Here is a 16,328-nt window from a genome sequence, read left to right as displayed (position 1 = left end):
ATTCTTTGGATATTAAGTGATTAGATAATCTTTCATACCATGCTCTAGGGGCTTGTTTTAGTCCATATAGTGTCTTTTTTAATTTAAAAACGTGATTAGGGTAGTCTATGTCTTCAAACCCTGGAGGTTGACTTACGTAGACTTCTTCCTTGATAAAGCCATTTAGAAAGGCTGACTTGACGTCCATTTGGTACAATTTGAATCCTTTATTGGCTGCATAGGCTAATAACATCCTAATGGACTCAAGTCTAGCTACTGGAGCATAGGTTTCATCATAGTCTAGGCCTTCGACTTGACTAAACCCTTTGGCTACTAACCTTGCCTTGTTTCTTACGATTTCACCGTGATCATCTAACTTGTTCCTAAAGACCCATTTAGTATCTATTATCGATTTATCTATGGGTTTAGGTACAAGGTCCCAGACTTGGTTTCTCTCAAATTGGGCTAATTCTTCCTGCATCGCAATGATCCAGTCTGGATCAAGAAGGGCTTCTTCTATAGTTTTAGGTTCAATTTTAGAAATTAGAGCGATCTGACTAAGGTTTCTATAGGATGATCTAGTTCTGACTCCTAGGTTTGGGTCACCCAAAATTTGGTCAGGTGGGTGAGAGGTGCTTATTCTAGTTGGTCTTATTTGTGAGTCAGAACCTGGTTCTTCAGACTCATTAACATTAGGTTGGATTTCATCATCATCTACATCTCTTGGATTAATATTTTCATTTATATTAGGTAGGTTATTTTCTTCATCAAATATTACATTAGTTGTTTCTTCAACTTTTAATGTATTTTGATTATATACTCTAAAGGCTCTACTGGTAGAGGAGTATCCTAAGAATATTCCTTGGTTAGATTTGAGTGTAAATTTTCCTAAGTAATCCTTAGTATTTAAAATGTGAACTTTACAACCAAATACTTTTAAATAGTTTAGATTGGGAATTTTATGATAGTAGAGTTCATACTGTGTTTTGTTGTGATATTTGTTTATTAAGATTCTGTTTTGAATATGATTTGCCGTATTTATTGCTTCAGCCCAAAATTGGTGACTTAACTTATATTCGTTTAACATTGTCCTAGCGGCTTCTTGTAGTGTTCTATTTTTACGTTCTACTAGTCCATTTTGTTGGGGAGTTCTAGGGCATGAATATTCATGTTGGTATCCGTTTATTTTACAAAATTGGGTGAACTTCTGATTATCAAATTCCCCACCGTGATCACTTCTTATTCTTTTAATTTTAGTATCTTTTTCATTTTCTATTAAGTTGCAAAAATTACTAAATATTTCATAGGTTTCATCTTTTGTTTTTAGAAATTTTACCCAAGTAAACTTAGAGTAGTCATCAATTATTACTAAGCAATACTGGTTCTTGCTTAGTGACTTGGCTCCATGTGAATCAAATAGGTCAAGGTGAAGGAGCTCAAGTAACAAGTTGGTTCTTTCTACATTTGTTGATTTGTGTGTAGACTTAGTTTGTTTACCTTGTTGACAAGCATTACAGATTGAGTTTTCAATGAATTTTAGTTTGGGCAAACCTCTAACTAGACCATTATGACTCATTCTTGAAATGAGTCTAGTGTGGGTGTGACCCAATCTTCTGTGCCACAAGTCAGTTTCCTCTTCCTGTGTTATTAAACACTTTATTGAGGATGTGGGTAGATTAATTGAGTACATATTATTTTTCCTAAGTCCCTTAAGTGTAATTTTAGGATTTTCAATATTTTTGACTAAACACCTAGCTTTGTCAAAAGTAACTAAGTATCTGCTATCACACAATTGACTTATACTTAGTAAGTTGAAATTGAAATTTTCAACTAACAGAGCCTTTTTTATAACAAAATTGGAGCTGAGTTCGATATTACCTCTTCCGATTACTTTAAGTAAACCGTTGTTGCTGAATGCAACTGATCCTAAATTTTTTAGTTTGAGCTTTGAAAACTTCAATTTATCTCCAGTCATATGTCTGGAGCATCCACTATCCAACACCCATTGATCCAACTCCTACACATAAAGTGAATGAGTTGGTTCTTTGTTAATGGAAAAGAGATAGTTTGACTGAAGTCATTTTGAAATTTTGAAAGGTTTTTAAAGTAATTTTGAAATTAAATTTGAAAAGATTGAAAAGATTTTTAAATAATTTTGAAAAGATTTTTAAATAATTTTGAAAAGATTTTGAAATTAACTTTGAAATTCGTTTTGAAAAGATTTTTAAATAATTTTGAAAAGATTTTGAAATTAACTTTGAAATTAATTTTGAAAAGATTTTGAAAAAGATTTTTAAATAATTTTGAAATTGATTTTGAAAAGATTTTGAATTAAAGTTAATTTTATTTTGAAAAGATTTTGAAATTAACTTTGAAATAAATTTTGAAATAAATTTTGAAAAGATTTTTAAATAATTTTGAAAAGATTTTTAAATAATTTTGAAAAGATTTTTAAATAATTTTGAAAAGATTTTGAAATTAACTTTGAAATTAATTTTGAAAAGATTTTTAAATAAATTTTGAAAATATTTTTAAATAATTTTGAAAAGATTTTTAAAAGATTTTGAATTAAAGTTAATTTTATTTTGAAAAGATTTTGAAATTAACTTTGAAATTCGTTTTAAAAAGATTTAAGCATTTTGAAATGATTTTTAAATAATTTTGAAAAGATTTTGAATTAAAGTTAATTTTATTTTGAAAAGATTTTGAAATTAACTTTGAAATTAATTTTCAAAAGATTTTTGAAATTGATTTTGAAAAGATTAAAGAATTTTGAAATTTATTTTGAAAAGATTTTGAAATTAACTTTGAAATTCGTTTTGAAAAGATTTAAGAATTTTGAAATGATTTTTAAATAATTTAAAAAAGATTTTAAATAATTTTGAAAAGATTTTGAAATTAACTTTGAAATTAATTTTGAAAAGATTTTTAAATAATTTTGAAATTGATTTAAATAATTTTATTACTTGGTCATCTCACCCGATCTAAATTTTCAATCAGGGAATCCTATAATTGATGTGAGATGATTTATTGTTGAATTCAGGAGTCTGGTTTAACTTTGTGTTAGATTCAGGTTTAGCTTTGGGTACAACAAGTAAACATTCTTTGGATAAACTTCTGGGCTGTGGTGAGTCACAAGGAGCTCATTAAAGTAACCATGCCTTCGAAGTTTCCAAATAGTCCTACCCATTGAGCTTAATACTAAGCCTTGGTCTAACTAGTTAGGATTCATTTAAGGGTAGCTTCGGTCAGTTCCACTTGGCCAAATGCACCAGGTCGAAGCCATATCTTCCTAGACATGCGATGCCCAAGCTTCCCTAACGTACTATCATCCAAAAACTTCACCAGTACTGTGGTTCCAGTTAAACTTATCCCGTTTTTAATCTAATCTTAATTACCCTGTCGGGTAATTTATTCTTGCTTTACCCTATTTCGGGTAAATTAGGTTCAGTTACCCTGTCGGGTAGTTCAATTGGAGGTGCCAGCTAGTTTGGATCCTCCATCTACTTTTCATAATTTCGAATTTAATTTCGAATTTGACTTTTTTGATTTTTAATTTTAGGTTTCGAATTTTAAATTAAGAATTTGATTTTTAATTTTAGGTTTCGAATTTAATTTTGAATTTTAAATCAAGATCGTTTTTCTTCTAGCTCCCCCTGGATCACGGCCTCGATATGGTCTATCGAGGTAGTATATATGATCCTTAGGGACCCAGTATTGACCAAGTCCAACTTGATTGATCAATTTGGACTTGGGGACCCATGCTTGGACTGATTTACTACTTTGTTTGTTTATTAAGGATAAGTAAGATTTAAATTTACTTTTATATCCTAGTCCAGTTCTATTGTAAATGGCCCTTTGTGTCCCAAGAATTAGATCCAAATTCTTGGAGCCCAGAGAGAACTTTTCTAAAGTGATTTTTAAATCATTCAACTGATTTTTCAGATTTGAATTTTCTTTCTCAAGTTGTTGTACTTGAGTTGAATCTTCAGTTAAAGATTTTGAGTTAGTTACTCCTTTAAGAATGGTTATTTCTTTTAAAAGTGACTTAATTTTCAAATTTGACTTGGCTAATTTGCGAAGTAAATAATTGACTAAATTATTAAGCCTAGGAATACTTACAGCGGAGTCTGGCCCTTCGGAAACGGATGCGGATCCGTGGCTTTGCTCGGAGTCGGCTTCTGACTCGCTCTCGGATTCGCTGATCTGGTCCCGGGCCATCAATGCGAGTAGACTCGTTTGGTCGAGTTCGTCGTCTTTGTCCTCCGAAGAGGATTCGTCCCAGGTTGCCTTTAGGACTTTCCTTCTTCTTTGCTTCTTGGCTTCTTTTTGATTTGGGCAGTTGGCTTTTATATGCCCCTTTTGGTTGCACCCGTAGCAGGTGACTTCGAACTTCGTCTTTGAGTTCTGTTGAGCCTCCTTGGATTGAATTCCCTTCTTCAGATCTTTCTTGTTGAAGCCCTTCTTCTTCTTGTATAGTTTCTTTACAAGATTCACAAATTCGCTGGCCAGTTCATCTTCCGAATCTTCTGAATCGGGTTCGTCTTCTGATTCCGATTCAACTTTTCGCCGTCCTCTTGATTCCCTTATTCGACTTGTACCTGCAACCAAAGCAATGCCCTTCTCGGATGGCTGTGCATTAGTCTGTTCATGGAGTTCAAATTCACTAAATAATTCGTCTAATTTTAAGGAAGACAAATCCTTAGAGACTTTGTAGGCATCTACCATTGATGCCTACAATGAACTCCTAGGAAATGAGTTAAGAGCATACCTTATTATATCTCTGTTTTCTACTTTCTGCCCGATTCCATGAAGGGAATTCAAGATATCTTGAATTCGAGCGTGTAAAGAACTTGCCGTCTCGCCTTCCTGCATTTTCAAATTATATAATTTATTAAGTAACAAATCACGCTTACTTACCTTGGTTTCCGAGGTGCCCTCGTGTAGTTCGATTAGTTTCTCCCATAGTTCTTTTGCGGAGGAGAATGGACCGACTCTGTTGAGCTCTTCTTTGGTAAGACCACATTGGATGGTGCAGGTGGCTTTTGCGTCAGCTTCCACCTTTTTGATAAATGCTGGCTCCCAATTTTCACAGGGTGTAGGCTTACCGTCGGTACCAGTTGGCAGTTCCAGTCCTGTTTTGATGATCATCCAGGTATCGAACTGGATCTTCAGATATATCTCCATTCGCCCCTTCCAATACCCGAAGTCTTCTCCGGAAAATAGTGGGGGACGAACGGTGTTATATCCTTCTTGTTGGGCCATTTTAGATCTAAAAGAAAAAAAAAACAACAAAATCTATTCCAAGACTGAGTCTTGGATTAGTAGTGCGAGAGAAAGAAAAAAAAACGAGCCCAAGTGGAATTGACCAACTTTGAGCAACACCGATTCGTGAAAAGCAATTAGAATATAGCTATGAAGCTAAATTCTGATCAACTCCGAACAAAATACCACGAAAAAAAATGTTTTAAATGGTGGTTGCACCAAATTAAAAACAACCCCGCTCTGATACCACTTGTAGGATCGAAAAGAATTTAGATATCTCCACAATAGCATGATATTGTCCACTTTGGGCCTGGGCCCTCATGGCTTTGCTCTTGGGCTCTCCCCAAAAGACCTCATGCCAATGGAGATATCTTTTTCTCTTATAAACCCATGATCTTTCCCATGTGTTTCCAATATGGGACTATGTTTGCAACCTTGCAACCCCAACAGAATTATTTTCTACACTTGAAGTGTATGAAACTAGATGTGTAAATCTAAAGAAGGAGCTCAAGCACAACATTGCCTTAATGGCAAAAATGGACGAATCTGAATCCGAAACGTCTGTCGATGATGATGAAACAACTTTTATGGTAAGAAAGTTCAAAAAGTTTATTAAAACTAATAAATTTAATCAAATGCAGGGTAAAAGAAGGAAAAGAAAGGTAAGATGCTACCACTGTAATGAAGAAGGGCACGTCAAAGATAACTGCCCAAAATTGAAGAACAAGAACAAGGACAAGGACAAAGAAAAAGACAAAGGGTGACCCAGAAGAAACACAAGAATTTAAAAGTAACATGAGACGAAACATTGTCATCAGATTTGGACGCCGTTGCCTATGTCGGACTTGCATTGATGGCAAGCCACCAAGAAGATGACGGAGCAAGTTCATCGGAGATGAGCATCGATGAAGGGGTAACAACGTCAGAAGAAAGCAGCTCTACAAGGGGAACATCAGAAATCGATAAGGTATAAGTCAAGTACAGTCTCTACCTCCTTACCAGTTATTTAAATTTATTAAAATTTTATCAAAAAATTCCTATAAATTAGAAATAGATAATAAAAATTTATTAAAAGAAAATAATGAGTTAAAGGTGTTAGGACTGTTGGCCGGCTAAAAGGGGGTTGAATAGCCCTGCACAAAAAACAAACGAACCCTTCTCGGACTTAAAAGAACACTTGCATAAAATAATTAAATAAACTAAAAAAGCAGAGGCTCAGAGGATTTACTTGGTTACAACTAGGGAGGTTGTTAATCCGAAGAATAGAGTTGTAAATTCTCCTTCAGGCGGAGAAATCTCTTTACAGCAGTGTAAGCATAGGAAATGAGAAGTTAAACTAGAAAGGAAAGTGCACAAGTGTTGTTTTAGTAATTGCTTGTTATTTTCTAGGTCCTGGACCAAGGCTGTATTTATAGCCTTGGTCGGGGCGACTGGAAGCGTTCCAGGCGCCTAGAGTGGGATAGAATTCTATCCCCGACGCAACGGTTAACATCCATGTCGAAATGGATAAAAATGGGTTTCGGGCGCTCGAACCCTAAAAGTCAATAGGGTTGACTTTTTCCGATCCGGACCCTTTGCTCCAGTGCTGCTTGTCTCAGTTCGGATCTTCCGCTCTGGCTTCGCTCGCTTGGGTGATTTCGAACATTTGGAATAGGGCTCATCCGAACCCAACTTCCGGCATTCTCGAGCAACCTTCCACTCCGGCTTCTCATCCCTCGTAAACGCTGCACGCCTCCTTCTCGTCCGCCTATGTACTCTTCCGGAGCACCTCGTCCCTCAGACGCACTGAGCTCGTCGGCTCTCTTCCGTGCCATCCTTCTCGCTAGCTGCGTCTTTTACTCGACTTCTTGTGCTCCTAAGCTCCTGGACACTTAGACACAAGGTTAAACACAACAGAACCTAATTTAACTTGTTTGATTACATCAAAATCATCTTGGGGTACCAACAAAAGGGACCTTAGCAACATCTTTTTGGTTAAAAGATTTTGACAAACTAAAAATTGAAAATGAAAAATTAAAAGCACAAATAGCTGTGCATGTTTGAATATTCCTTGAAATTCAAAATTTAAAGGACTAAATTAGTACTTACGATATCATCAAAGCTAAATCAAAAAATTATCACCAAAATATATTCTAAAAAAATTTCTGATTAATCCAATTGATAAGAACTTATATTTGGTTGCAAAATCATGCTTAAATTGAAAAATCATCATCTTTACTTTTAATTTGATTTCATTTTTTAGCTTAGAATTGTCTAACAATTTTTAGTTTAATTTTTGTTCGAAATTAAGTAGATACTAATTTTTCTAAGCAAAATGAAATAATTTTCTATCTGTAGAAAATTTTCATAATTTTCTATACACTATCTTATTTTTTTTAACAAAAATCATACTTTTTAAATTAAAACGATTTTGCAGGGTTATCTTTATGATTTTTTTTTTTTTTTTTTTTTGGTGAAACCTTATCATTTTCTTTATTTAAGAAAATTTTTATGAAATTTTTTGACTGCTGATGAATTTTTTATAAATATTTTAACAAAAATTATATTTTTTAATTTAAAATTAATTGTCAAAGTAATTTTTGTAAACTTGATTATTTTTTTATGAACTCTTATCATGTTACCGATTAAATAAATTTTTTAAAATTTTTTGTTTATTGTATTATTTTTCTATAAGTTTTTCAACAAGAATCCTATTTTAAATATTAAAAATTCAAGTTTTCCTTTAATTTTCGAAAAATATTTTTTTTATAAAAATACCTGCTTTATTACATTTTTTTAAAAAAAATTCACAATTCTTTGAGCTTGGAAACTATTTTTAAACTTTCAAAAATTCAACTTTTTGTAGAAGATAAATTATTATTGTTTAAATCATATCCATAATTTAATGAAATTTTTGTTCACAACTTTGATTATGTCGTTTTACAGCCATAAAAATTTTCAGAATTTTTTCATAATTAAAAATATTTTTCAAATTATTTTTTCCAAATTGATTTATAAATTATAAAAATCCAGATTTTTTGAAATTTAAAGTTCATGATTTTCTGGATAATAGTTATTATATTTTTATCCCTTAAATTTTATTTTAAATTTATTTCAAGTTATTCTCATTTGTATACCCCTATTTTTAATGTGATCAAAGGGAGAGGGTTAAAGGTTAATTAAGTCTAAGGGGAGGGTGCATTTTTTATTTTTGCATATTTTTTAAATACAAAATCTATACTTGCCATTTTTACTTTTATTTATTTTTATTTTACCTTAACTTAACTTGGGTTGCTCTCATAAAAAAGGAGGAGATTATAACTACTCCGTAGTAGTTTTGATGTGATCAACCAAGTCAAGTTAGGTCCTGTTGTGATTTGATGCCCTGTATCTGAATGTGTAGGAACTTAGGAGCACAGAAAGTTGAGCAAAAGAGACAGCTACCGAGAAGGACGACATGGGAGAAAGTCGACGGACTCGGTACGTTTGAGGGACGAGACGCTGCGAAAGAGTATATTGACAGACAAGAAAGAGGCACGGGTGTTTCCGAGGGACAAAAAGCCAGAGCGGAAGGTTGCTCGAGAAGGTCGGAAAATGAGTTCGGATGAGACCTATTCCAGATGGTCGAAATCACCCAAGCGAACGGAGCTGAAACGAATGGAGCCGGAACGGGAGGCAGTCAATAAGGCCGTTGACTTACTAGACTGTTCCTAGCGCCCGAGCCCCTCGGGGCAACCAGGGCGCCTCGAGCTCGCGCCCTGTCCACAGTCTGATTCAGTTAGGTCCGGGCACTCGACCTGGTCCAGGCACCCAAACCATAAACCTTATTGCTTCGCTAACTGTCGCGATTTGTTACAGCGTAGATAAAGTTTTATCCACACCTAGGTATCCGGAACCCTTCCAGATGCCTTGATCAGAGCTATAAATACAATCCTGATCCCAGTAGCTAAATAGAACACCGGTAAACGATTCTTCTTTTGTTTAGTTTTGTAATTGAGTACTTTAATTGTTGTAAGAGGATTTTTCGCCCGAAAGAGATTTATAGTGAGCTTTCAACATCTTGGATTAACAATTCCTGATTGCAAACTAAGTAAACCTCTATGTCTCTTTGTTTTTGTTAATTAACTTCTTAATTCTTTGTACAAGTATTTATTTTAATAAAATTATAAGATCGAGAAAGATATTTATTTTTTATTATGCAAGGTAATTCATCTCCCTCTTACTAGCTACAAGGGACCAACAGTAAGTTACTGAAAATCAACCTTAATTATTATATTAGAAATGTCATACATTTACCATCTATATTACATCTGGAGGGCAACCTCCATTTTTAAACTTATTATTGGATGACTTGAATTTTTTATTTAAATAAAAAATTTAGTTCTAAGTAAAAATCAGGTTTTGACTAATTTTTTTGGGATATATATATATTAAAATAGTGAACTAATAAATTTATTTAGTGAATTTATAATTTATAATGTGGTGGTAAAAATAAACCTATCTGTATGGTTTACTACGGGAGATGCTGTCGTCTCTGTACATACTTTGATTTCCCGCACCCAACTCGCCACAGCCTGTCGCACCTGCTGTACCAGCTGTGGCTGTTCCAGCAGTGTTGGGCCAGCAGTAGGCCTGGGCCTATCAAGATTATAACTTTTAAATTTAATATCTTAAGTCATATGCATATTTTAATTTTTAATTGAAATAAGATTATTTTGGTATAGTTTGGATGTTTAAATATATGATCGATGTTGATGGTAAATTGAAAGAAAAGTGGTGAAAAAAAATTAACTTTAAGAATTACTTTCTACAGTTACCGTTTTGACATTATCTCAATTTTACATGTTAAATTTAGATAATATTAAATTTAGATAATTTACTATAATAATATATTTTGACCATTTCATCCGGTATAGAATGAGATTTTAAGTATACAAATTTTATGAAAACTTTACAGCAGTTTGGGGTCCCCATTGTAGTTTAAAGATGTATTAATTAGTTTAGGTGACTCAGATCGTATCTACTGATTGTCTTTGCTACTTCCCCTCTATTATTTCCGGTGTTTGTGAGACAAAAAACTTATAGCGAAGAGCCAATTAATCACTTGTAGAACTCCAGCCCAATTGTCTTTCTTTGTTAATTTCAATTCAGGAAGTTTAATTTGCTGAGTATCTAAATTAATGCCTACAAATCACTAGACGATCTTCTCCCCAGTTCATCTACCGGATATATCCGAAGTACAATTTATACATACTCAGAGGCCGACCTCTTAAATATTTATACTCTTACCACTTCCATAGTGGGGGCATTGATCAAATCTTCCCATGCTCGCAAACCTTCCAAGCTGCTATAAAAACTAGCCTCTGCAACTGTGCTCTCATTAATTACCTTGCTATCAATCTGCTGTTTCCTTACTTTATATAATTAACATCTTTGCTTTACATTTCTGAAGGTCCTTTTGGACATGCTTCTTCAGAACTTAAAAGACTTGGAGGATCCTTTTGCGATATCTTTGTCAATTTTGTTTAACTTGGAAGATCATTGCTCGTAAGACTTTGTACTTAATTACATAATTCAACTCAGCTAATCACGTTATCCACCAAGGTAAAACTTGTAGAAGTTGAACTACTTGGAAACAAATATTTCCCCATCGAAAATCCCAAATCATGTGCTGATCCATTTTCTTTTTTTTTCTCTCTCTCTCTATTTAATTTTGAATTGAACATGATTTCAATGTTTCAAATCATGACTCCATTCCCTAGCATTTTACTTCAAGTTATACTTTAGCGTGGATCTTCTTCTATAATGTTTTTTCTCAACCAATATTAAATGATCTGGCTTTTAGGTATTTGGCTTAAATGGTTTTTCGTTTCGCTCGACATTGCCTAAATTCATGTGAATTATTGATTGTTCTAAGCCAAACATCATAAACTAACCTTTAATGAATTTACTTGTAGTCTTGTTGAATTGGAAAGTAGATGGAGACTTGGACATGCTTTATCTGTTTGAGAATTGAGATTCTCTAACTTGGGTGTTCCGATGGGCAATCTATCGATGAGGAAATCTATAAATTAAAAACATATAAACACTAATTAACCACTTCAAGCTCCAAACATGATTAAGTTCTAAGACTCAATTGTCTCGATACCAATTTCCTCTTCGGTTTAGATTGAGACCTGAAGATGAATCACTCACCAAAATATGGATCAACAATAATTTTAGAGATTAGTGGTGTTTTTAGTCGTCATGGTTTTACTAACTTGGTCAATTATGATTAATGCTTGTATGACAATATGATTTTAGTCGCTGTGATTTTTGTAAAATTTAAGAGAATAATTTTGTTCACGTGATATCTTTTTTCAAAAAAAAAAAGAAAAAAGAAAGAAAGAAATTAGGGAATATCATAGGACAACCCAAGAGTAGCTTAATTTTTAATTATGTTAAACTAATTTTAAAATTTTCAAAGGTATCAAATTTTGTTAAATAAAACTTTTTAAGATAATACAATGCAAAAAACTTGTTAATTAGTACTTAACTGAAATAAAATTTCCATGATATTACTTTAATCTAAATTTAAATTTTTAAGGACTACATATGAAAATTAATAAATATTGATGAATACATTCAATTTTGCTGGGATAACAAAATACAAATTTCAGGCTTTGGATTGAAGACATCTTCTCTTTTTCACATAATAAGTTTCCTAAAACTTTAGCATTGTGTTTAAATCCACTCCAAGTTATGTAATTTTTTTTATTTGTTCTTGCCCAATTGCTTTACAAAATCTGTTTAATTACCAACCTTACTTACAATTAATGTGCACATCTATGATATTCAGTAATTGCCTTTTATCTAATTCTACAGATTTCCACATCACTAATTAGCTTAAAAAATGGTTTATCCACAATGCAGGTTTATCTAGAAGAAACAAATTAAGGTGGATTATCTCCTTCAAAGAAATCTAAATATTATTAATTGGCATTTCAATATCCCTTGCAGACTAACAATTTAAGTTCTTGCTAACATAAACTATACATCAAGCATTCAAGAGTAAACTAAATGTATATGAATTCATTAACTTTCACTAGTAGAATGACATTGAAACATGATCTTAATTATTCTATAAATTTATATATATATCATTAGAAACATGATCTGATAATTTAGCATTAGAAAAGTTATCAATTCACAGTTCATGAGTTCTCAGATCCTGAATTGCCACATCAAGTGGATGCATGCACAGTAGCTGTGCCTCAACTAATTAATTAACTAAAGACAAGCTAATTAAAGAAAATCAAGCAGCTGTGAAGGAATTGCACAACCTAGCAATGCCATTGCAGTTGTTCCATGGATCCTCCTCCTCCTCCTCCTCCTCCACTGTAGAAGTCTCCACAAGGCAGCAAAGAGCTGTCCATCATCTCAAGATCAAAACCACAATAGGCTTCCATCATCAACCCCTGCTTCTCGTTGCCCAGTGTGCAGGTTTGCACTTGCACCACTTCATCCTTCCTCTGCACCACTTCATCATCTCCCACCACCTCGATATGGTTCAGGGACTCGAAGTGCTGCTCCATATCGCCGCCGTCCCACACGCAGTCATCCATGAAAGTACCAGTTTGATCGTTGATGAAAGAAGAGGAGGACGCCGCAGCGTAGTTCATGGGGCCTAAGGAAGGAGAAGAAGACGAAGCATTAGCGAAGCTCATCAAGACATGGCTGTCTTGGCAATGGAGGTCGGATAATGCAGCTGCAGGCACTGTGCTCTCGTGCAAGGCCACGTTAGGCTGTGGCGGCGCCATCAGAGCAGGTGGAATGGCCACTTTATCGAAGCCTTTAGCCCTATCGAAGCCTCTGTTAAGGGAGCTAATGGTGAAGGGAACTGTCGTAGTAGTGGAAGATTGGAAAAGCTCATCTGAGTTGTTTCCGGCCGCGGCGGCGGAGAGCCGCGAAGCCGGCATTAGGTTGTGCGTCTTCGGATCCAAGCCCTGCGCGATCAGCTTCTTCTTTATGCACGAGTTCCAAAAGTTCTTCACCTCGTTGTCTGTTCTTCCAGGGAGATGCTTCGCTATTTGAGCCCACCTGAATGCGATCGTGAAGTGAGAAAATATATAATTAATGAAACCCTAATTGGGGATTCAGGTTCTGCACCTGTTGCCTAAGATCCTGTGCACATCTATGATGACTCTCTCTTCTTCCACTGAGAAGGAGCCTCTTTTCAGATCAGGCTTCAGGTAATTCATCCACCTCAGCCTGCAACTCTTCCCACATCTCTGCAACCCTAAAAAAAAAAAAACAGATCATAAATTAAAGATCTAGAGAGACTGATAAATCGAGAGAGAGATGCTATAGATACGTACCTGCTTCTCTAGGGACAGTGCTCCAGCAAGCATGGCCGTGGACGGTGATGTAGTTAAAGAGCTTTTCATCTTCCTCAGGTGACCAGAGTCCCCTCTTGACCTTGTGCTTGCTGCAACAATGGTGACCCATTAATTTCCAAGGACAATTGCTCCCTCCCTTGATTTATACACCTCTGACCCAACCCTAACCCTAACCCTCCAGTGGACAAGAAGCTGACGATCTTTATTCTTGTGAACAGAATTGTTTGTTTTTTCCTTCCCAAAAGCATGAACAAAGACCAGGAAAATTGTGTAGCTAGCTTAACTTACACTCATGAGTCATGACCAATTCAAAGACCCAGCTAGCAGCTGGAACTTTCTTGTGCTTCATCCAAACCCTTAATTTCTCTGTCCAACACATGAGAATATAATAATATCAGGTCAAAAGATAAAGATAGAAAATGAACACTAAGTTAATTCTTCGAGAAGCTAGCTAGGTCGAAAAAAATATTGACCCATGTTCATGTCATTTAGTTCAGCTTTCAATAATTTTCTGGGAATGAAAGTCAGTTACTATGCATTGATTATTTGCTAATTAGTCTAGAACAAGTTAATCAAGACCTTGCATGGGAGAAATAATTTCAGTGTATATTTTACTGTGCACATGATTTCCTGTTGAGGGAGCATGCAGTTGTCCTCAAGATAGCTATGGCACTGGTACTTGTACTGAAGTGAAAGCAGCAAATAAACTATCATCATAAGAAAAGATTTGGTGCAATATTTTTATGTATGTCACATAAACCCAGGAAATTAGGTGGCTAAATAAGTAGGATGGTTGCTGATGCAGTTTATTATATGGCACATGCATGAATTTTTAATGTACACTTCCTGGCAATCAAATATGATCATCGAATGTACAATTCATTTGTTTGTTTGCAGATGTTCCGTAATGGGGATAAAGAAGAGCAGTGTGGTGTGTGTAGCTTCTCCCTTTTCCTCACTCAAAGGTTTCTTGCAATCAACACAGTTGGATGACATTTAATTTGTTAAATTCAATTGTAAAATTGAGTGCTAAAAAGTCTTATTTCTATTATTAAGAACAACTTCATTCTCACACCTAACATTGAAAAAGAAAAAAATGGATGAAGCTCATATATATGAATTACATTTGAGAGTTGTAAAGGAACATGACTGATTTATGTTGAATTGCAACTATGAATATTGTGAATTTATATGGATGAGAGATTCTCTCTCGTACAGAGGGGATCCGAAATGCAATTGACTCGATAGGCCTATTTAATTCGGCAATTCAGTCTCCTACTCGACCTTTTGATCAACTCGAAATTCAGCAGGTCAAATCCATCTTGATAACCCACAGTAGAACTTCTACTGATCCAAAAAATGAAGAATCTTGCTCTATGAATAAGCATTTCTAAAGAGCATCAAGAACTCGGTAGTCAAATTTAAGGTCCTATTTATATTTCTTTCTTAACTTAACTACAAAGAAAGAAAGAAGAAGAAAATGGGTTGTCGATCGAGGATAAGGCAATGAAAATGTATATCTATCTTAATGGAAGCAAACTTAAATTGTTGGGCAATGTCCATGTCTCTAACTGATTGATCAAGCAGTTGGAGAGTGAAGGAATCATCATTGTGTTTGGTGTTGGATCTCCATCAATTTGGAAGAACATGAGTTGAAATGAGCTAGATGGTCCTGACCCAAGATAACTACTGTGAAAGCTAAAGTTGGACGTATCACACTTGTGGAATCTTACTCATCGCAAAGCCCAAAAGAAAAGAAATTTGGAAAACTAAATCATATATAAGTGATTTTTATAAGCATCCCGGGGTAGTTTTGATGTAGTCAACCAATTTCAGTTAGGTCCTGTTGTATTTGATCCTTGTGTCTAAGTGTGCAGGAGCTTAGGAATACAAGAAGTTGAGCGGAGGACGCAGCTAGCCAGAAGGATGACACAGGAAGAGAGTCGAGGATTCGGTGCATCCGAAGGACGAGATGTTGCGGAAAAGTACACCAGCGGACGAGAAGGACATGCGCTGCGATCCGAGGGACGAGAAGCCGGGGAGGAAGGCTGCTCGAGGAAAAGACCAGAATTGGATTCGGGTGAACTCAATTCTAGATGGACGGAGCATCACCCAAGCGAGCGGAGCGAAAAATGGTTAACAGGGGAAGTTAACCATTTTCAGATGAACAGTATTGAAGGCGCCTTCAAAAGCTTAGAAGGTACCTTCTATGAATAGTATCGAAGGCGCCTTCAAAAGTTTGCGCCTTCCATGAATAATACGAAGGCGCTTTCAAAGGTTTGGAAGACACCTTCCATGAATAGTACCGAAGGCGCCTTAAAAGGTTTGGAATACGCCTTCCATGAATAGTACGAAGGTGCCTTCAAAGGTTTGGAATGCGCCTTCAGTGAATAGTACAAGCCTAAAGTAATCATTTGTTGTCGTTGAGTTGTAGATAAAACTTTATACACTTGAAGGCGCCTTGAACTATTTTGAAGGCGTCTTCTACCCACGGATAGGATTTCCCAGGAGCTATAAAAAAACCCTTGGAGCTAGGAAATATTCAACAACTCCTGTCTTCATTTCCTACCTTATTTCTAAGCGTTCAAAGAATGTACGAGGTTTCTCTGCCTTTAACGAAGGAGACTTTTTGAGTACTTTCATTTGCCTTGAATTAACAATCACCTAGGTTGTAACCAAGTAAATTCTTAGCCTCTTTTATTTTTAGTTGTTCAATTTTTTTTGTTA

The 16,328-nt window shown here is 35.0% G+C and overlaps 1 protein-coding gene across 1 annotated transcript; it reads right to left on the bottom strand.

The window, feature by feature from the left end:
- Nucleotides 1-12,360: 12,360 nt before the first annotated feature.
- Nucleotides 12,361-13,774, bottom strand: LOC122016411 (transcription factor MYB86-like). Its single transcript, XM_042573697.1, has 3 exons — nucleotides 13,581-13,774; nucleotides 13,372-13,501; nucleotides 12,361-13,302 (listed from the first exon to the last, which is right to left on the bottom strand). Exons 1-3 carry the CDS (start codon nucleotides 13,708-13,710, stop codon nucleotides 12,546-12,548), a joined length of 1,017 nt encoding a protein of 338 aa, XP_042429631.1. The 5' UTR covers nucleotides 13,711-13,774; the 3' UTR covers nucleotides 12,361-12,545.
- Between the last annotated feature and the right edge of the window lie 2,554 nt (nucleotides 13,775-16,328).

Source organism: Zingiber officinale, chromosome 8B (genome assembly GCF_018446385.1).
Source record: "Zingiber officinale cultivar Zhangliang chromosome 8B, Zo_v1.1, whole genome shotgun sequence".
NCBI lineage: Eukaryota > Viridiplantae > Streptophyta > Magnoliopsida > Zingiberales > Zingiberaceae > Zingiber > Zingiber officinale.
This window is presented reverse-complemented; position numbering and strand designations above follow the sequence as displayed.